This window comes from Salvelinus fontinalis, chromosome 40 (assembly GCF_029448725.1).
Source record: "Salvelinus fontinalis isolate EN_2023a chromosome 40, ASM2944872v1, whole genome shotgun sequence".
NCBI lineage: Eukaryota > Metazoa > Chordata > Actinopteri > Salmoniformes > Salmonidae > Salvelinus > Salvelinus fontinalis.
This window is the reverse complement of record NC_074704.1, coordinates 6,836,910-6,859,005: the sequence shown is the minus strand read 5'-3', so window position 1 is coordinate 6,859,005 and position 22,096 is coordinate 6,836,910. Positions and strand designations below refer to the sequence as shown.

At 45.0% G+C, this 22,096-nt stretch overlaps 1 protein-coding gene and 1 long non-coding RNA gene across 3 annotated transcripts; one reads left to right on the top strand and one right to left on the bottom strand.

Annotated features, from left to right (window-relative positions):
• Positions 1 to 10,316: 10,316 nt before the first annotated feature.
• On the top strand, positions 10,317 to 12,474 carry LOC129839221 (GTPase IMAP family member 9-like). The gene is made up of 3 exons (XM_055906527.1): positions 10,317 to 10,338; positions 10,925 to 11,932; positions 12,464 to 12,474. The coding sequence occupies exons 1-3, from the start codon at positions 10,317 to 10,319 to the stop codon at positions 12,472 to 12,474; spliced, it is 1,041 nt and encodes a 346-aa protein (XP_055762502.1).
• A 6,649-nt stretch (positions 12,475 to 19,123) lies between these two features.
• Positions 19,124 to 21,627, bottom strand: LOC129839458 (uncharacterized). Of its 2 annotated transcripts, none has more exons than XR_008757027.1 (3): positions 21,528 to 21,627; positions 20,479 to 20,552; positions 19,124 to 19,987 (listed from the first exon to the last, which is right to left on the bottom strand). It is a non-coding gene; the product is annotated as an uncharacterized LOC129839458 (long non-coding RNA). The 2 variants fall into 2 exon arrangements; XR_008757028.1 differs by lacking the exon at positions 21,528 to 21,627 and adding an exon at positions 21,047 to 21,460.
• Between the last annotated feature and the right edge of the window lie 469 nt (positions 21,628 to 22,096).

Sequence of the window (22,096 nt, the reverse complement as noted above, 5' to 3'; positions counted from 1 at the left end):
AGAGAACTGTGTTCAATCAAAAAAAACTACTCCTGACTCGTTTATTCCACATTTCCGCTTTAGAGTGACACCAAATTACTTGGTCCGCTCACATTATGTAAAAAACAGCTATGGCACGATATCTAAGGAAGTCTCAAGTTTTTGCCCGCCTGAGGTAGAGTATCTCATGATAAGCTGTAGACCACACTATCTACTTAGACTCTTTTCATCTGTACTTTTCGTAGCTGTCTATAAACCACCACAGACCGATGCTGGCACTAAAAAAGCACTCAGTGAAATGTATACCGCCATAAGCAAACAGGAAAATGCTCATCCAGAGGCGGTGCTCCTAGTGGTTGGGGACGTTAATGCAGGAACACTTAAATCAGTTTTACCTCATTTCTATCAGCATGTTAAATGTGCAACCAGAGGGAAAAAAACTCTAGACCAACTCTACTCCACACACAGAGACGCGTACAAAGCTCTCCCTCCCCCTCCATTTGTCAAAGCTCACCATAATTCTATCCTCCTGATTCCTGCTTACAAGCAAAAATTAAAGCAGGAAGCAGCAGTGACTCGGTCTACAAAAAAGTGGTCAGATGAAGCAGATGCAAAACTACAGGACTGTTTTGCTAGCACTGAGTGGAATATGTTCCGAGATTCTTCTGATGGCATTGAGGAGTACACCACATCAGTCACTGCCTTTATCAATAAGTGCATCAAAAACGTTGTCCCCACAGTGACAGAGTGATCATGCTCACCGCAGCCGATGTGAGTAAGACCTTTAAAACCTGTCTAGGACTGGGGTGCCGCTAGCGGCACACCCCCCCCCCACATTCCACTGAAAAGGCAGAGCCGCGAAATTCAAAAAAAATATATTTTTTTAAATATTTAACTTTCACACATTAAAGTCCAATACAGCTAATGAAAGACACAGATCGTGTGAATCCAGCCAACATGTCCGATTTTTAAAATGTTTTACAGGGAAGACACAATATGTAAAAATGTAAATCTATTAGCTAAACACATTAGCATAAGACACCATCTTTTCTTTGTCCACCAACACCAGTAGCTATCACCAATTCGGCTAAACTAAGATATTGATAGCCACTAACCAAGAAAAAAACTCATCAGATGACAGTCTGATTACATATTTATGGTATAGGATAGGTTTTGTTAGAAAAATGTGCATATTTCAGGTACATATCATAGTTTACAATTGCACCCACCATCACAAATGGACTAGAATAAATACATCGAGCAACGTGTTTACCTAATTACTAATCATCAAACATTTCGTAAAAATACACAGCATACACGAATCGAAAGACACAGATCCTGTGAATACAGACAATATTTCAGGTTTTCTAAGTGTCTTACAGCGAAAACACAATAAATCGTTATATTAGCATACCACATATGCAAACGTTACCAGAGCATTGATTCTAGCCAAAGAGAGCGATAACGTAAACATCGCCAAAATATATGAATTTTTTCACTAACCTTCTCAGAATTCTTCAGATGACACTCCTGTAACATCACATTACAACATACATATACAGTTTGTTCGAAAATGTGCATATTTAGCCACCAAAATCATGGTTAGACAATGACAAAAGTTGCCCAGTTGGTCAGACAATGTCGTGCGCCATATTAGACAGTGATCTAGTCGTATACATAAATACTCATAAACGTGACTAAAAAATATAGGGTGGACAGCGATTGATAGACAATTTAATTCTTAATACAATCGCTGATTTATATTTTTTTAATTATCCTTACTTTTCAATACAGTTTGCGCCAAGCGAAGCTACGTCTAACAAGATGGCGTCCTAAGCGATTAACATTTTTCGACAGAAACACGATTTATCATAATAAATTGTTCCTACTTTGAGTTGTTCTTCCATCAGAATCTTGGCAAAGAATCCTTTCTTGGGTCTAATCGTCTTTTGGTCGAAAGCTGTCCTCTTGCCATGTAGAAATGCCCATTGCGTCTGGAACCGTGCCCATTGAACTGGTGCCCAGAGATTCACAGTGTCTCAGAAATAAATGTCCCAAAATCGCACTAAACGGATATAAATTGCTATAAAACGGTTTAAATTAACAACCTTATGATGTTTTTAACTCCTATAACGAGTAGAAACATGACCGGAGAAATATAACTGGCTACACTAATGCTTGGAAAAAGTGCAGGTCGGTGGCCACCGTGCGCCCGACGCATCTGGAAAAGAGTTCCTACCTACACGTGTTTTTGTTTTATAGTGGCTGTGATTGCGCAATCGAAGCCATTCAAAGCGGCATCACGTAAAGACATCCAGGGGAAGACGTAAGCAGTGTCCGTATACTCATAGCAATAACAGTGGCCTTTAAACTGACTCCAGATCAGGGGCCAAAATGTGTGAAATCTGACTCCATGTCAGGGAAATTGCTGTTGAATGAGTTCTGTTCCACTCAGAGACAAAATTTCAACGGCTATAGAAACTAGAGACTGTTTTCTATCCAATAATAATAATAATATGCATATTGTACGATAAAGAATTTAGTAGGAAGCCGTTTAAAAATTACACGATTTCCAGAAATAGTGACAACAGCACCCCCTAGCCTTAACAGGTTTTAATAAACAGGTCTACATTCACAAGGCCGCAGGGCCAGACGGATTACCAAGACGTATACTGCCAGCATGCGCTGACCAACTGGCAAGTGTCTTCACTGACATGTTCAACCTCTTCCTGTCTGACTCTGTAATACCAACATGTTTCAAGCAGACCACCATAGTCCCTGTGCCCAAGAACACTAAGGTAACCTGCCTAAATGACTACCGACCTGTAGCACTCATGTCTGTAGCCATGAAGTGCTTTGAAAGGCGGGTCATGGCTCACATCAACACCATTATCCCAGAAACCCTAGACCCACTCCAATTTGCATACCTCACAAACAGATCCACAGATCTCTATTGCACTCCACACTGCCCTTTCACACCTGGACAAAAGGAACACCTATGTGAGAATTCTATTCATTGACTACAACTCAGCTTTCACACCATAGTGCCCTCAAGCTCATCACTAAGCTAAGGACCCTGGGACTAAACACCTCCCTCTGCAACTGGATCCTGGACTTCCTGACGGCCTGCCGCCAGGTGGTAAGGTTAGGCAACAACACATCCGCCACGCTGGTCCTCAAAACGTGGGCCCTCAGTCCCCTCCTGTACTCCCTGTTCACTCATGACTGCATGGCCAAGCATGACACCAACACCATCATTAAGTTTGCTGATGACACAACAGCGGTAGGCTTGATCACCGACAACGATGAGACAGCCTATAGGGAGGAGGTCAGAGACCTGACCGTGTGGTGCAAGGACAACAACCTCTCCCTCAACGTGACCAAGACAAAGGAGATGATTGTGGACTACAGGAAAAGGAGGACCGAGCACGCCCCCATTCTCCTCGACAGGCTGTAGTGGAGCAAGTTGAGAGCTTCAAGTTCCTTGGCGTCCACATCACCAGCAAGCTAACATGGTCCAAGCACACCAAGACAGTCATGAAGAGGGCACGACAGAACCTATTCCCCCTCAGGAGACTGAAGAGATTTGGCATGGGCCCTCAGATCCTCAAAGGGTTTTACAGCCGCACCATCGAGAGCATCCTGACGGGTTGCATCACTGCCTGGTATGGCAACTGCTCGGCCTCCGACCGCAAGGCACTCCAGAGGGTAGTGCGTATGGCCCAGTACATCACAAGGGCCAAGCTTCCTGCCATCCAGGACCTCTATACCAGGCGGTGTCAGAGGAAGGCCCTAAAAATGCTGTGACCTTATGGAATGCTGTGACCTTATGGAATGCTGTGACCTACTGCAGCCTGGAGCATGTGGCCACTGGTTGAATATACGTTGTTTCCATGTCATTGCAAGTAAAAAAATATATGTGATGACCTTTATTCAACGTGGATGACCGATTTGATTTGCAAAACGTAAGGGCATTTCGTCGTTTTTTTCACCCAACTTCTAACTTAAATTGAATGACATGATGGCATTTGTTTTTTGATTTCACGCCAAATTCACAGTTAGTTGACAACTCGATCCAACGTAAATCAAAACTAGACGTTGAACTGAAGTACGTCTGTGCCCAGTGGGTTTGATGGTTACATTCTAATATTGTGTTGTTTTGATGGCTACATTCTAATATCGTGTTGTTCTGATGGCTATATTCTAATATTGTGTTGTTCTGATGGCTACATTCTAATATTGTGTTGTTTTGATGGCTACATTCTAATATCGTGTTGTTTGATGGCTACATTCTAATATTGTGTTGTTTGATGGCTACCTTTCATTGGTCTCCATTCTGAATATATTCTCCATAGACTACATTCTAATATTTTGCCGTATCAAATTCTAATTAATAACTTCTTAGGGCTAGGCCCCTTTTTTCTCCACTTCCTGCCTGAATGACGTGCCCAAAGGAAACTGCCTGTAGCTCAGGCCCTGAAGCCGGGATATGCATATAATTGGTACCATTGGAGAGAATACACTTTGAAGTTTGTAGAAATGTTAAAATAATGTAGGAGAATATAACACAATAGATTTGGTAGGAGAAAATCCTCTTAGAAATGCAAGAGAAAGGTAATGTTGTAAAATAGCTCCCTATGGCTTCTACAGGGTGTCAGCAGTCTATGTTCAAGGTTTCAGTCTTGTAACTTCATAAATGAATAAGAAATATCAATTTTAGTAGAGGGGCACGGTCTTGGAAATTCGTGTTTACGCACGTCATGAAGACATTACGCACGCCATGAAGACAAGACGCACCTGCTAAAATCGGTTTCCTATTGGACATACTTCTCCCCGAAAGAAACAGCAAAGGACCATGTGAAGAAGCTGGAGGAAACAGGTACAAAAGTATCTATATCCACAGTAAAACGAGTCCTATATTGACATAACCTGAAAGGCCGCCCAGCAAGGAAGAAGCCACTGCTTTGCAACTGCACATGGGGACAAAGATCGTTGAAGAAATGTCCTCTGGTCTGAATGCGGAAGTGTTGCCATTCAACAACCCGGTCGCATTCCACTTCGCTCCACAGGTAGTATCACATTTCACTTTATTTCATTACAGTACAACGGTTTGATTTGTTTGATCTTAGCTAGCTACATAGCCGTCTTTGTATCAAAGATAATTGTGTAGTTTAGAGCGATTTTCTAGGTTAGCTAGCCAGCTATTTTCGTCCTTTTAACGTAACGTAACGTAATCAACACTGCCAGCTAGCCAGCTAGCCACCGAATAGCAGCACTGTAGAATCTATTACATTCAACGGAACAACGGAACGACTTGATTAGTGTAGTGTTAGCTAGCTACATAGTTGTCTTTGCTGTCCTTGTATCTAAGATAACTGGAGTCTAGAGTAATTTTCGGTTAGCTAGCCAGCTATTTTCGTACGGCGCGCTGCCGTTCTCCTACCTAGTCAATACTGCTAGTCAACACTGCTAACACTGCTAACACTGCTAGCTAGCCAACTTCTACCGAATAGCAGCACTGTAGAAACTATTACATTACAACGGAACGATTTGAATAGTGTAGTGTTAGCTAGCTAGTGTTAGCTAGCTACATAGTTGTCTTTGCTGTCCTTGTATCTAAGACAATTGTGTAGTTTTAGACTAATTATCTGGCCAGTTACCGAGGTTGCCTAGCCAGCTATCGAGGTTACCTAGCCAGCTACACATTCAAACAAAGCCAACAACGCAGCCACTGCTAGCCAGCCTACTTCAGCAGTACTGTATCATTTTAGTCAATAAGATTTTTGCAACGTAAGCTTAACTTTCTGAACATTCGAGACGTGTAGTTCACTTGTCATTCCAATCTCCTTTGCATTAGCGTAGCCTCTTCTGTAGCCTGTCAACTATGTGTCTGTCTATCCCTGTTCTCTCCTCTCTGCACAGACCATACAAACGCTTCACACCGCGTGGCCGCGGCCACCCTAACCTGGTGGTCCCAGCGCGCACGACCCACGTGGAGTTCCAGGTCTCCGGTAGCCTCTGGAACTGCCGATCTGCGGCCAACAAGGCAGAGTTCATCTCAGCCTATGCTTCCCTCCAGTCCCTCGACTTCTTGGCACTGACGGAAACATGGATCACCACAGATAACACTGCTACTCCTACTGCTCTCTCTTCGTCTGCCCACGTGTTCTCGCACACCCCGAGAGCTTCTGGTCAGCGGGGTGGTGGCACCGGGATCCTCATCTCTCCCAAGTGGTCATTCTCTCTTTCTCCCCTTACCCATCTGTCTATCGCCTCCTTTGAATTCCATGCTGTCACAGTTACCAGCCCTTTCAAGCTTAACATCCTTATCATTTATCGCCCTCCAGGTTCCCTCGGAGAGTTCATCAATGAGCTTGATGCCTCGATAAGCTCCTTTCCTGAGGACGGCTCACCTCTCACAGTTCTGGGTGACTTTAACCTCCCCACGTCTACCTTTGACTCATTCCTCTCTGCCTCCTTCTTTCCACTCCTCTCCTCTTTTGACCTCACCCTCTCACCTTCCCCCCTACTCACAAGGCAGGCAATATGCTTGACCTCATCTTTACTAGATGCTGTTCTTCCACTAACCTCACTGCAACTCCCCTCCAAGTCTCCGACCACTACCTTGTATCCTTTTCCCTCTCGCTCTCATCCAACACTTCCCACACTGCCCCTACTCGGATGGTATCGCGCCGTCCCAACCTTCGCTCTCTCTCCCCCGCTACTCTCTCCTCTTCCATCCTATCATCTCTTCCCTCTGCTCAAACCTTCTCCAACCTATCTCCTGATTCTCCCTCCTCAACCCTCCTCTCCTCCCTTTCTGCATCCTTTGACTCTCTATGTCCCCTATCCTCCAGGCCGGCTCGGTCCTCGCCTCCCGCTCCGTGGCTCGACGACTCATTGCGAGCTCACAGAACAGGGCTCCGGGCAGCCGAGCGGAAATGGAGGAAAACTCGCCTCCCTGCGGACCTGGCATCCTTTCACTCCCTCCTCTCTACATTTTCCTCTTCTGTCTCTGCTGCTAAAGCCACTTTCTACCACTCTAAATTCCAAGCATCTGCTTCTAACCCTAGGAAGCTCTTTGCCACCTTCTCCTCCCTCCTGAATCCTCCTCCCCCCCCCCCCCCCTCCTCCCTCTCTGCAGATGACTTCGTCAACCATTTTGAACAGAAGGTCGACGACATCCGATCCTCGTTTGCTAAGTCAAACGACACCGCTGGTTCTGCTCACACTGCCCTACCCTGTGCTCTGACCTCTTTCTCCCCTCTCTCTCCAGATGAAATCTCGCGTCTTGTGATGGCCGGCCGCCCAACAACCTGCCCGCTTGACCCTATCCCCTCCTCTCTTCTCCAGACCATTTCCGGAGACCTTCTCCCTTACCTCACCTCGCTCATCAACTCATCCTTGACCGCTGGCTACGTCCCTTCCGTCTTCAAGAGAGCGAGAGTTGCACCCCTCCTGAAAAAACCTACACTCGATCCCTCCGATGTCAACAACTACAGACCAGTATCCCTTCTTTCTTTTCTCTCCAAAACTCTTGAACGTGCCGTCCTTGGCCAGCTCTCCTGCTATCTCTCTCAGAATGACCTTCTTGATCCAAATCAGTCAGGTTTCAAGACTAGTCATTCAACTGAGACTGCTCTTCTCTGTATCACGGAGGCGCTCCGCACTGCTAAAGCTAACTCTCTCTCCTCTGCTCTCATTCTTCTAGACCTATCGGCTGCCTTCGATACTGTGAACCATCAGATCCTCCTCTCCACCCTGTCCGAGTTGGGCATCTCCGGCGCGGCCCACGCTTGGATTGCGTCCTACCTGACAGGTCGCTCCTACCAGGTGGCGTGGCGAGAATCTGTCTCCTCAGCACGCGCTCTCACCACTGGTGTCCCCCAGGGCTCTGTTCTAGGCCCTCTCCTGTTCTCGCTTTACACCAAGTCACTTGGCTCTGTCATAACCTCACATGGTCTCTCCTATCATTGCTATGCAGACGACACACAATTAATCTTCTCCTTTCCCCCTTCTGATGACCAGGTGGCGAATCGCATCTCTGCATGTCTGGCAGACATATCAGTGTGGATGACGGATCACCACCTCAAGCTGAACCTCGGCAAGATGGAGCTGCTCTTCCTCCCGGGCAAGGACTCCCCGTTCCATGATCTCGCCATCACGGTTGACAACTCCATTGTGTCCTCCTCCCAGAGCGCTAAGAACCTTGGCGTGATCCTGGACAACACCCTGTCGTTCTCAACTAACATCAAGGCGGTGGCCCGTTCCTGTAGGTTCATGCTCTACAACATCCGCAGAGTACGACCCTGCCTCACACAGGAAGCGGCGCAGGTCCTAATCCAGGCACTTGTCATCTCCCGTCTGGATTACTGCAACTCGCTGTTGGCTGGGCTCCCTGCCTGTGCCATTAAACCCCTACAACTCATCCAGAACGCCGCAGCCCGTCTGGTGTTCAACCTTCCCAAGTTCTCTCACGTCACCCCGCTCCTCCGCTCTCTCCACTGGCTTCCAGTTGAAGCTCGCATCCGCTACAAGACCATGGTGCTTGCCTACGGAGCTGTGAGGGGAACGGCACCTCAGTACCTTCAGGCTCTGATCAGGCCCTACACCCAAACAAGGGCACTGCGTTCATCCACCTCTGGCCTGCTCGCCTCCCTACCACTGAGGAAGTACAGGTCCCGCTCAGCCCAGTCAAAACTGTTCGCTGCTCTGGCACCCCAATGGTGGAACAAACTCCCTCACGACGCCAGGACAGCGGAGTCAATCACCACCTTCCGGAGACACCTGAAACCCCACCTCTTTAAGGAATACCTAGGATAGGATAAAGCAATCCTTCTGACCCCCCCCTCCCTTAAAAGATTCAGATGCACTATTGTAAAGTGGCTGTTCCACTGGATGTCATAAGGTGAATGCACCAATTTGTAAGTCGCTCTGGATAAGAGCGTCTGCTAAATGACTTAAATGTAAATGTAATGTAATGTCTGACAAAAACATTTTTGAACTGTTTGGCCATAATGACCATTGTCATGTTTGGATGAAAAAGGGGGAGGCTTGCAAGCCGAAGAACCCCATCTCAACCGTGAATTACGAGGGTGGCAGCATCATGTTGTGGGGGTGCTTTGCTGCAGGAGGGACTGGCGCACTTCACAAAATAGATGGCATCATGAGGATGGAAAATGATGTGGACATATTGAAGCAACATCTCAAGACATCAGTCAGGAAGTTAAAGCTTGGTCGCAAATGGGTCTTCCAAATGGACAATGACCCCAAGCATACTTCCAAAGTTGTGGAAAAATGGACAACAAAGTCAAGGTATTGGAGTGGCCATCACAAAGCCCTGACCTCAATCCTATAGAAAATTTGTGTGCAGAACTGAAAATGTGTGTGCGAGCAAGGAGACCTACTAACCTGACTCAGTTACATGAGCTCTGAGGAATGGGCCAAAAATCACCCAACTTATTGTGGGAAGCTTGTGGAAGGCTACCCAAAACGTTTGACACAAGTTAAACAATTTAAAGGCAATGCTACCAAATACTAATTGAGTGGATGTAAACTTCTGACCCACTGGAATTGTGATACAGTGAATTAGAAGTGAAATAATCCGTCTGTAAACAATTGTTGGAATAATTACTTGTGTCATGCACAAAGTAGATGTTCTAACCGACTTGCCAAAACTATAGTTTGTTAACAAGAAACTTGTGGAGTGGTTGAAAAACTAGTTTTAAATCACTCCCACCTAAGTGTATGTAAACTTCCGACTTCAACTGTAAGTCTGAATACCAAATACTTAGAAGTGCTTGAACCAAAACGCGTAAAAAAGGGATACATTTACTAAGTCTGAATCGGCACCATGATGCAATTATGAATTTGACTATTCAAGAATAAATTGATATATTGCTAATATTTTGTTGTTGTTGATGTACCAACCCCAGACTGCCCCTTTAACCCGAGATTAACACTAAAGTCACCACAAAGCACAGATGATTCATCAGGGCCATCACTGCTGTGTGCTGACTTCACCCAATTAGACACTGGCATGGCAGGAATGTATGTAAGCCTGTACTCTGCCCTTCTTCAGGTACAGGTCGCTATAGTTACAGGAAAAACACCTAATCTGCATAACGCCTCCTCTTCTTTTCTAGTCTGTGATTTCCAGGAATCGCTGTTGTGCTGTCATAGAGAGAGAGAGAGATGTGAGATGCCAAGCAGCAACACCTTTGTGTATTGTGTATAATACATTTGTTACCTCAGCAGTCCAAGACTGGCAATAATCAGATTCTACAGCGGAACTTGCTGGACTTTTTTCAGCTATTCTCATCTGACCACAAGACAAGATGCCGGCAACATGCAGCAAAGGTACGTGTTAGTTTGTAGTCACTTAAGTGTTGCCTTTGAATAAACAAAAAAAACTATATTGAGGTTATGTTTTCCAATTGACCTGTTCATACCTGTCACATGGACCTGTTCATACCTGTCACATTGACCTGTTTATACCTGTCACATGGACCTGTTTATACCTGTCACATTGACCTGTTCATACCTGTCACATTGACCTGTTCATACCTGTCACATGGACCTGTTCATACCTGTCACATTGACCTGTTCATACCTGTCACATTGACCTGTTTATACCTGTCACATTGACCTGTTCATACCTGTCACATTGACCTGTTCATACCTGTCACATTGACGTGTTCATACCTGTCACATTGACCTGTTCATACCTGTCACATTGACCTGTTCATACCTGTCACATTGACGTGTTCATACCTGTCACATTGACCTGTTCATACCTGTCACATTGACCTGTTCATACCTGTCACATTGACCTGTTCATACCTGTCACATTGACCTGTTCATACCTGTCACATGGACCTGTTTATACCTGTCACATTGACCTATTCATTCGTTTATGTCCTTTCATAAACTGGTCCCACAACAGATTCCACCAACATGAGGATTGTTCTGCTGGGTACGCCTGGATCAGGGAAGAGTGCAACAGGAAACACCATCCTGGGGAGAGAGGTGTTTAGAGAAGAGACTGGATCAGGGAGGAGTGTGTTGGGGAAGAGAGAGGTGGAGGGGAGGAGCATCACTGTGATTGACACTCCAGTAACACTGACTGAAGAACAACTGAATGAGGAAATGAGAAGGTGCATCTCTCTCACTTCTCCGGGCCCCCACGTGTTCCTTCTGGTTATCAGGCTGGAGAGATTCACACAGGAAGACAGGAATGCTTTGTCATGGATCCAGAAAAACTTTGGCGAGGAGGCCTTGAGTTACACCATGGTCTTATTCACCGGAAGAGAAAAACTAACCAGGAACCAATGGGAGGACTTTGAGAGGACTGAAACAACTAAACAACCAATCAGTGTGTGTGGGGGAGGGCATATTGTCCTCAACAGTAAGCCAGAGGTCCACACCACTCAGGTCACAGAGCTGCTGAGGAAGATAGAAGAGATGGTGGGGAGGAATGGAGGAGGTCACTACCTCGAGGAGAGGTGCCAGGAGGCTCAGAGAAAGATCAGAGAGGAGCAGGAGAGGGAGAAGAGAAAGGAGGAGATAAATGAGAGGAAGGGGAAATTAGAGAGGAGAGAAGAAGAGGTGAGGAGGATGGAGGAGGAGTTGAGGAAGTCACTGGAGGGGGTAAAGAGGATAGAAGAAGATTTGAAGGAGAGACAGAAAGAGTTACAAGAAAAGAGAGAGGAGTTTAAGAAAGTGGAGAAGAGAACAAGACAAGAGGAGGAGGATAAATTGATAGAAAAGGAGCAGCAGAAGAGAGAAGAGAATCTTCAAAAGGTAAAGGAAGAGGCAAGGAAGCAAGAGAACAAAGTAAAGGAAATAGAGGAAGACTTGAAGCTAGCACAGGAACATGTGAGGAAGATGGCAGGAGAGGTGAATGAAATAGAGGAAGTGATGAAGAGAGACGAGCAGAGGAGGAGTGAGCAGAGTACACAGGAGAAGAAGAAAATAGTGGAATTGATGAAGAGAGAGATATACAAAAGGAAGAGAGAGGAGCAGAAGAGAGAGGAGGAGAAGAAAATAGAGGAGCAGAAGAGAGAGGAGGAGAAGAAAATAGAGGAGCAGAATAGAGAGGAGCAGAAGAGAGAGGAGGAGAAGAGAGAGGAGGAGAAGAGAGAGGAGCAGAAGAGAGAGGAGCAGAAGAGAGAGGAGGAGAAGAGAGAGGAGCAGAAGAGAGAGGAGGAGAAGAAAATAGAGGAGAGGAAGAGAGAGGAGCAGAAGAGAGAGGAGAAGAAGCAAATAGAGGAGAGGAAGAGAGAGGAGCAGAAGAGAGAGGAGAAGAAGAAAATAGAAGAGAGGAAGAGAGAGGAGCAGAAGGAACTCTTGTTATTAGCAACTGTTACAGGTGGGTTAGCATTACTAGCTGCAGCGTGTTTTTCGGCCAAACAATAGAAGATTGAAGAAGGTGTTTGATTGAATGCTGAATGCTGATTCAATGTTTCATCTCTCCTTACCACAGAAGTTATTTAAGGTATTGTGATATGAGGGTGAAATGTAGCCTAGCTGTTAAGAGCGTTGGGCCAGTAACCAAAAGGTTGCTGGTTGGAATCCCTGAGTCGACTAGGTGAAAAATCTGTCTATGTGCCTTTGATCAAGGCACTTAACCCTAAATGCTCCTGTAAGTTGCTCTGGAAAAGATGATCTGCTAAATACTTCAAATGTAGTATGATATGAATTTATGTCAGATTAACGGTTTCATGTTCTACCAACACTTTTGTGTTTGACACACGACACAACGTGCATTTCTTCAGTAGACAATACGTAGTACTGCATCTCCTTAGTCATTGATATTGGATATCGTGTCAAATAAAATAGGCATATTTGTTTTGTAATTTTAACAAAATCAGCCCAGAAACATCTGACACGTTGGTAGCAAACTTAAAGGCAACACAAATGAGTACGTGACAAATGTATTGGTTTGTTTCTCTTGAAATGCTGCTGTCATACCTAACAATGACTCTACAGGTAGATACCACAAGATTATTAATAAGGCGAAGCTAGGGGTTTTCCTAAACTCTGTGGGCATTTGTATTTGTATTTGTGTGTGTGTGTGTGCGTGTGTGTGTGTATGCGTGTGTGTGTGTGTGTGTGTGTGTGTGTGTGTGTGTGTGTGTGTGTGTGTGTGTGTGTGTGTGTGTGTGTGTGTGTGTGTGTGTGTGTGTGTGTGTGTGTGTGTGTGTGTGTGTGTGTGTCAAGCCGTCAGCTCCAAAACTGGAGAGTTGTTCGCTACGTCTGATATGTCGTCACCATAAAACCAGTTCCTCCAGCAACATGCAAACCACACCTCTATAGTTCCTCCTGTTCTTTGCTGATCTCTGATTTCCCAGAATCATTAACATATTCTAATAAAGAGGACAGTGGTTTTTATTAAACTAGTCTACTATTTGAAACATGGTTTACTTTAAGAATTTAACTATGCACAGATATTGGATCTTAATATTATCACTCTTTATTGCTGAGAATTTTCCTGCAATGCAGAAAATGCAAACTTATAGTGTTTTTTTAAATACAGCTTTAAAAAGGCTTTTAAAGTTTGTTATTTCCGACTTCAGACTTTCTCTTTCTTCCATTTTATTTTGATCTTCTCTTAACTTCTTCTCCTCTTCCTGTTCAGAAAGTATTCCACATTTTGTTGTATTAAAAACTGAATTGAAAATTGTATCACCCATCTACACACTTACCCCACAATGACAAAGTGAAAACTTGTTTTTAGAGATTTTTGCAAATGTATTAAAAACAAAATGTAGAAATATTACACATACATACGTTTTCAGCTCCCTGAGTAAATATATTTTCGAATCATCTTTGGCAGCGATTACAGCTGTAGTCTTTCTGGGTAAGTCTTTAAGAGCTTTACACACCTGGATTGTATACTATTTGCACACATGATTCGTTTTTTTAATTCTTCAAGCTCTGTCAAGTTGGTTGATGTAGACAGCCATTTTCAAGTCTTGCTATAGATTTTCCAGCCTGTTTAAGTGAAAACTGGAACTAGGCCACTGAGGAACATTTAATGTTGACTTGGTGAGCAGCTCCAGGGTATATTTGGCCTTTTGTTTTAGGTTGTTGTCCTGCTGAAAGGTGAATTCAAATACAAGCATACTCATAACATGATGCAACCATCACCATGCTTGAAAATATTAAGAGTGCTACTCAGGGATGTGTTGTGTTGGATTTAGAAAAGACATCGGCACATGTTGTCACGCCCTGGCCTTAGTATTATTTGTTTTATTTATTATTTTAGTTAGATCAGGGTGTGACATGGGGTATGTGTGTATTTTGGGGTATTATATGGTAGAGGGGGTGTTTGGTGTAGTTTATGGTTTGGTGTTGAGTGTATGTGTCTAGCTGTGTCTATGTTGGGTGTAGTTCTAGGAAAGTCTATGGTGGCCGGAATGGGTTCTCAATTGGAGACAGCTGATTTCGGTTGTCTCTAATTGGGAGCCATATTTAAGGCTGCCATAGGCTTTAGCTGTTTGTTGGTCATTGTTTGTGTATATGTATAGTTCAACGTAAGTAGTTTGTGTGTGCACTTACGTTTGAAGTTTTCACGATCGTTTGTTGTTTTTCGCTAGTGTTGTAATAGTGTGTCGTGTTCATCTTCGTCGTTATTAAAAAGAAGATGTATCCAAATCATGTTGCGCCTTGGTCCTCTCGTTCATGTCAACACGATCGTGACAGAATGACCCACCTATATACGACCAAGCAACATGACCAGCGGCAACAGGAGCAATGCAAGGATTCATGGACATGGGAGGAAATTTTAGACCGGGAGGTACCAGGAGGATATAACCGCCCCAAAGCTGAGCTGGAGGCAGCGAAAGCAGAGAGGCGGCGATATGAGGAGCTTGCTAGGAGGCAGGAAAAGGAACCTACAAAGGATCTGGGCTACACTACGTGGAAGGAGATCGACAGGTGGGCGATCAACCCAGGGAGAGTGCCGGAGCCCGCCTGGGATTCTCTGGCGCAGTGCGAGGAGGGATACCGGCGAATGGAGGCAGCACGACGAAGCGGTAGGAAGCCTGTGGGAAAACCCCAAAAATTTCTTGGGAAGGGGCTTAAAGGGAGAGTGGCGAAGTCAGGTAGGAAACCTGCGCCTACTCCCTGTAATTACCGTGGAGAGCGAGAGTACGGGCAGACACCGTGTTACGCAGTAGAGCGCACGGTGTCTCCTGTACGTGTGCATAGCCCGGTGCGGGTTATTCCACCTCCCCGCACTGGCAGGGCTAGATTAAGTATTGAGCCGGATGTCATGAAGCCGGCCCTACATATCTGGCCACCAGTGCGTCTCCTCGGGCCGGTTTACATGGCACCAGCCTTACGCATGGTGTCCCCGGTTCGCCTACATAGCCCGGTGCGGGTTATTCCACCTCCCCGCACTGGTCGGGCAACGGGGAGCATTCAACCAGGTAAGGTTGGTCAGGCTCAATGCTCAAGGGAGCCAATACGCCTGCACGGTCCGGTATTTCCGGCGCCACCTCCCCGCCCCAGTTCAGTTCCACCAGTGCCTACACCACGTAACAGGCTTCCAGTGTGTCTCCAGAGCCCTGTTCCTCCTCCACGCACTCGTCCTATGGTGCGTGTCTCCAGCCCGGTACCACCAATTCCGGCACCACGCACTAAGCATCTTGTGCGTTTCCAGAGTCCTGTGCATCCTGTTGCTGCTCCCCGCATTAGCCCTGAGATGCGTGTCCCCAGTCCGGTACCACCAGTTCCGGCCCCACGCACTAGGCCTAATGTGCGTCCCCAGGGTCCAGTATGCCCTGTTCCTTCTCCCCGCACTAGCCTGAAAGTGCGTGCCTTTAGCCCGGTGCCACCAGTCCCGGCACCACGCACCAGGCCTACAGTGCGCCTCAGCCGGCAGGAGTCTGCCGTCTGCACAGCGATGCCTGAACTGCTCGTCTGCCAGGCGTCATCTGAGCCATCCGTCTCCCCAGCGCCATCTGAGCCATCCGTCTCCCCAGCGCCATCTGAGCCATCCGTCTCCCCAGCGCCATCTGAGCCATCCGTCTGCCATGAGCCTGCAAAGCCGCCCGTCTGCCATGAGCCTGCAAAGCCGCCCGTCTGCCATGAGCCTACTGAGCCGTCCGCCAGACAGGAGCCGCTAGAGCCGCCAGCCAGACAGGAGCCGCTAGAGCCGTACGTCAGACAGGATCTGCCAGAACCGCCAACCAGACAGGATCTGCCAGAGCCGCCAACCAGACAGGATCTGCCAGAGCCGCCAACCAGATAGGATCTGCCAGAGCCGCCAACTAGACAGGATCTGCCAGATCAGTCAGCCAGCCATGAGCAGCCAGATCAGTCAGCTAGCCATGAGCAGCCAGATCCGTCAGCTAGCCATGAGCAGCCAGACCCGTCAGCTAGCCTTGAGCAGCCAGATCCGTCAGCTAGCCATGAGCAGCCAGATCCGTCAGCTAGCCATGAGCAGCCAGATCCTTCAGCCAGCCATGAGCAGCCAGATCCGTCAGCTAGCCATGAGCAGCCAGATCCGTCAGCCAGCCATGAGCAGCCAGATCCGTCAGCCAGCCATGAGCAGCCAGGCCCGTCAGCCAGCCATGAGCAGCCAGATCCGTCAGCCAGCCATGAGCAGCCAGATCCGTCAGCCAGCCATGAGCAGCCAGATCCGTCAGCCAGCCATGAGCAGCCAGATCTGTCAGCCAGCCATGAGCCGTCCAGCCAGGATCTGCCCATTATCCTGGTGCTGCCCCTTATCCTGGTGCTGCCCCTTATCCTGGTGCTGCCCCTTATCCCGGTGCTACCCCTTATCCCGGTGCTGGCCCTTATCCCGGTGCTGCCCTTTATCCCGGTGCTGCCCCTTATGACTATGGTGGGGTGGGGACCACGACCAGTGCCGGAGCCGCCGCCGTGGAAGGAAGCCCACCCAGACCCTCCCCTAGACTATGTGTTGGTGCGTCCGGAGTTCGCGCCTTAAGGGGGGGGTTATGTCACGCCCTGGCCTTAGTATTATTTGTTTTATTTATTATTTTAGTTAGATCAGGGTGTGACATGGGGTATGTGTGTATTTTGGGGTATTATATGGTAGAGGGGGTGTTTGGTGTAGTTTATGGTTTGGTGTTGAGTGTATGTGTCTAGCTGTGTCTATGTTGGGTGTAGTTCTAGGAAAGTCTATGGTGGCCGGAATGGGTTCTCAATTAGAGACAGCTGATTTCGGTTGTCTCTAATTGGGAGCCATATTTAAGGCTGCCATAGGCTTTAGCTGTTTGTGGGTCATTGTTTGTGTATATGTATAGTTCAACGTAAGTAGTTTGTGTGTGCACTTACGTTTGAAGTTTTCACGATCGTTTGTTGTTTTTCGTTAGTGTTGTAATAGTGTGTCGTGTTCATCTTCGTCGTTATTAAAAAGAAGATGTATCCAAATCATGTTGCGCCTTGGTCCTCTCGTTCATGTCAACACGATCGTGACACATGTAGGATGAGTCATAAATGGCACCATATTCCCTTAATACTGCACTACTTTCTACCAGGACCCTAGTGCACTACTTTCTACCAGGACCCTAGTGCACTACTTTCTACCAGGACCCTAGTGCACTACTTTCTACCTGGACCCTAGTGCACTACTTTCTACCTGGACCCTAGTTCACTACTTTCTACCAGGACCCTAGTGCACTATAAAGGGAATAGGGTGCCTTTTGGGAAGAAACCCACATGTACCTCCACAACACAAACATCCTTCTGAAAGTCAACTTCACCTAGGTATCTGTGAGGCAGACAAGAGAGCTGAAGGAGGCCGGCTTATAATCTGTGTCATTGCCAAACACACTGGCCTTTCAGTAACCTTCACATATGAACATTCTATCATTAATGAGCTGGAAGAGAACAGAGGATTTGATCTTGATTCAATAACCCTCATCGATGCCCTTAAATCACAAGGGTTATGCAAATATTGGAACATTTACCTCATTTTTGTGTTGGTGTCCGGTTGCTAAGCAAGTGTTTTGTAAGCTAAACTGACTTTTACACAGGTACAGTGCATTCGGAAAGTATTCAGACCCCTTGACTTTTCCACATTTTGTTACGTTACAGACTTATTCTAAAATGGATTAAATAAAAACATGTCCTCAGCAATCTACACACAATACCCCACGATGACATCACAATACCCCATAAAGACAAAGCGAAAACAGGTCTTAAATGGAAAAAGTTTGGAAACACCAAGACTCTTCCTAGAGCTGGCAGCCAGACCAAAATGAGCAATCAGTGGAAAAGGGCCTTGGTCAAGGAGGTGACCAAGAATCCAATGGTCACTCTGACAGAGCTCTAGAGCTCTTCTGTAGAGATGGGAGAACCTTCCAGAAGGACAACCATCTCTATAGTACTCCACCAATCAGGCCTTTATGGTAGAGTGACCACTTGGAGTTTACCAAAAGACCCCTTAAGACTCTCAGACCATGAGAAACAAGATTCTCTGGCCTGATTGCCAAGCCTCACTTCTGGAGGAAAACTGGCACCATCCCTACGGTGAAGCATGGGAAAATGGGGATCTGCAGAGAAAAATGGGATAAACTCCCCAAATACAGGTGTGCCAAGCTTGTAGTGTCACATTATAGAAGACTCAAGGCTGTAATTGGTTAATTCTTATGTAAAGGTGATATTTCCGTTTTTTATTATCAATAAATTAGCAAAAAATAATTGTGTGTAGATTCATGAGATTAGATTCATGAGGGAAAAAACAATTCAATCAATTTTAGAATAAGTCTGTAACCTAACAAAATGTGGAGAAGGTCAAGGGGTCTGAATCCTTTCCCAAGGCATTGTATATGATGCCATCTGCTGTAGTTGATGGGACTGGATCATCTTTCAAACCAGTCCTCAACCTTCCTTGTATGTTTATTTTCTTTGTTTCATTTACAACTTTTCAAGTATATTTCTGTTTCCTGAAACAAATAACCTAGTGTGTGTGCTAACAAATCATCAACTATGAGTTTGTCTTGTCAGAATAATGCAACGTGTGTTTATTGTGTTTAAACTATGATACACACTCTACATGATACTGTTATACTTGTATTTGTGTTTTTAGAATTGAAATGCTTTTTTTTACTACATCTCTTTAGTCACTGGGTCGAAGTTTAAAGGTCAATATCTAAAATAATAGACCACGTTAGTTAAAATCTGCTTTATTTGTTTCAATGAGCCCTGGAGATACTGACATGTTGATGACCAGAAACAAATGAGTTGAAGAGAAACATGCATTCAACTGAGTGGTTAGAAAACATACTAAGTCTATGTTCAACTGATCTATAAGGCACTTACAACTATAAATCACACATAGTGACAAAGTACAAGAAAAGTACGAGTACACAGATGGCCAGAGATGGAAAGGGATCTTCTTCACATTAAAATGGGATGACAAATACAATCTTAGACAAATACATCTAGCCAACTATGAATCACTTTTTCCAAATGTTGTTTACAGTTCAGTCATTTAGCAGATGTTCTTATCCAGAGCGACTTGCAGGAGGAATTAGGTGCCTTGCTCAAGGGCACATCGGCAGATTTTTCACCTAGTCGGGTTGGGGATTCAAACCAGCAACCTTTCAGTTACTGGCCCAACAATCTCAACAGCTAGGTTACCTGCCGCCACCTTTTCATCAACAATGGACACATGCATTTTTGGAAAAGTATTTTACTGCTATGTGTAACAAATGTACATAACAACGTACAAATCAGTCATTCATTCAATACTTGTGTGTGACTGACTGAGAAGTGTTTGCTAATTGTAGGAGCCATGCTTCAGTATCCCTCTATACTTCCTGTTTCTTCAAGTTCAGAAGCACCATGACAGAAAGAAGCAGCATGATAGAAGCAAAAAATAAAACAGGGACAAAGGCAATGAGCTTCCATTTATGTTGCTGAATGAACTGGTCTGTGGCCTCCTTCAGTTTCACTCCAACAGCGATTCCAATGACCAACGTCAACAATCCAACAGTAATCACCATCGGCCCACAATCTGGCTTATCAGGAGCTGTGACACACATACACACCGAGTATTAATCATTTAGAATCTGCTGTATTTTACATTATTCAGCAGATCTGTCATTTAATGATTCTTGAAAGAATAAAAACAAAACAAGTGGTTATCTTTTCCTTTGGCATCTCTGTCAGTTCTATGTTCCCCATTCTGTTACACTGCAATAGTACAGCATCACTACTGAACTGTCCTCTCCTATATGATAGGGAAGCTGTTACACTACAATAGTACAGCATCACTACTGAACTATCCTCTCCTATATGATAGGGAAGCTGTTACACTGCAATAGTACAGCATCACTACAGAACTGTCCTCTCCTATAGGATAGGGAAGCTGTTACACTACAATAGTACAGCATCACTACTAAACTGTCCTCTCCTCCATGATAGGGAAGCTGTTACACTACAATAGTACAGCATCACTACTGAACTGTCCTCTCCTATAGGATAGGGAAGTTTGGGTTTTAATCACGGTAAAGCACTCACCTGAAGTCGTCATGTTGTTGTACTTTTCCTCTGTTGTTGATCCTGAACTCAATTCAACTCAATGAAGAGGGTGTCTACAATAAAGCACAGAAATTAGACAACGAAGTGAGGTTGTTTACTAGTTAAACAATGAACATAGAACAGAGTAAACATAGAAAACAGAACAGAATAAACATAAAACATAGAACAAAATAAACATAGATCAGAGAAGAATACACATAGAACATAGAACATAATAAACACAGAAAATAGAACAGAATAAACATAGATCATAGAGAAGAATAAACATAGAACATAATAAACACAGAACATAATTAACATAGAACAGAATAAACACAGGACAGAAGATAATAAATATGGAACAGAATAAACATAGAACACAATAACAGATTTAAACAGAACAGACTGTTTCACAATAAACAACGAGTCTATTGATTCATCCTTGCTTCAATCAAAGTAAAAATAATTTAAAAATCCCCATTAAAATCCTTCAGTTTAAGTTAAAGATACTGTGTGTGTTGTTTTGTATGGGCTGCTTCTCAAACTCAAAACGGAAGAACATACGCACGTCCAAGCACTTTCCGCAGGCGCTGGAGTTGTAGGCAAACTCATGGAAAAGTGTGCAGCATTTTCCTTTCTGTTTTCCACTGCTTCTCAATCTACCAAATCCGGCTATATCGGATTTCTGCATCTGCGGTGGAGGAAGGTGGCCGAGATACAGCGATGTTTGTCAGACCAGACCATGAGGCATCGCGAAAATCGGTCTTCTCACTAAAACGGCTGTAGCGTCCGAACGGTTTGGCTTACAAACGATGTTCTTCGTTTTGCTCTACGACCCCCACAAGTGTTACCAGACTCGCCTGAAGTCTGTACCGCCGATGTGCCAACTTCTGTCTGTAGCGTCTGAATGGTTTGGACTACAAACTAATATGACTCCACTATGGCAAGGGGAGATTCTCACAAGCACGATGGTATGTGACGGGACTCATCTAAAGTAACTGGTACCATTTTTAAAAAAAATGAATCATACTAAACCATTCAACACCTACCCGTTACTTTGTCTCGTTTGTCTCTGCTGCCTCAGTTGATGATATTGTGATGGTGAAGATTTAAGTTTCATTTTCCCTGACCTGAAACCAAGATGAGAGGCACCACCCCCATTCATAGTTCACTACTGCTTAGTGACAGATACAAACCATTATTAACACAGGACAATAACACAAACAGTACAGTTATCACTACACCAACCTACTGCTTAGTGACAGATACAAACCATTATTAACACAGGACAATAACACAAATAGTACAGTTATCACTACACCAACCTACTGCTAAGTGACAGATACAACCCATTACTAACACAGGATAAAAACACAAACAGTACAGTTATGACTCCACCAACCTGGAAGTCCCCTTCAGTCACAGTTTTTGTTCTAAAATGAAGGGATGTCCAATAGAACGTTATTTTCACTTTGTTGCTTTTCTCATGTACTCACTATCTCCTCTTGTATTTGTTAGAGAGATCTGTAGTCACATGATATATTAATACCATTCTGTTAGAGAGATCTGTAGTGACATGGTCTATTAATATAATTCTGTTAGAGATCTGTAGTCACAT

Bases quoted from the DNA above. Each gene is read 5' to 3' on its own strand.
- LOC129839221 (XM_055906527.1), top strand. From the start codon at position 10,317: ATGCCGGCAACATGCAGCAAAG. The intron at 10,339-10,924 runs GTACGTGTTAGT...GTCCCACAACAG, and splicing joins GCCGGCAACATGCAGCAAAG to ATTCCACCAACATGAGGATT.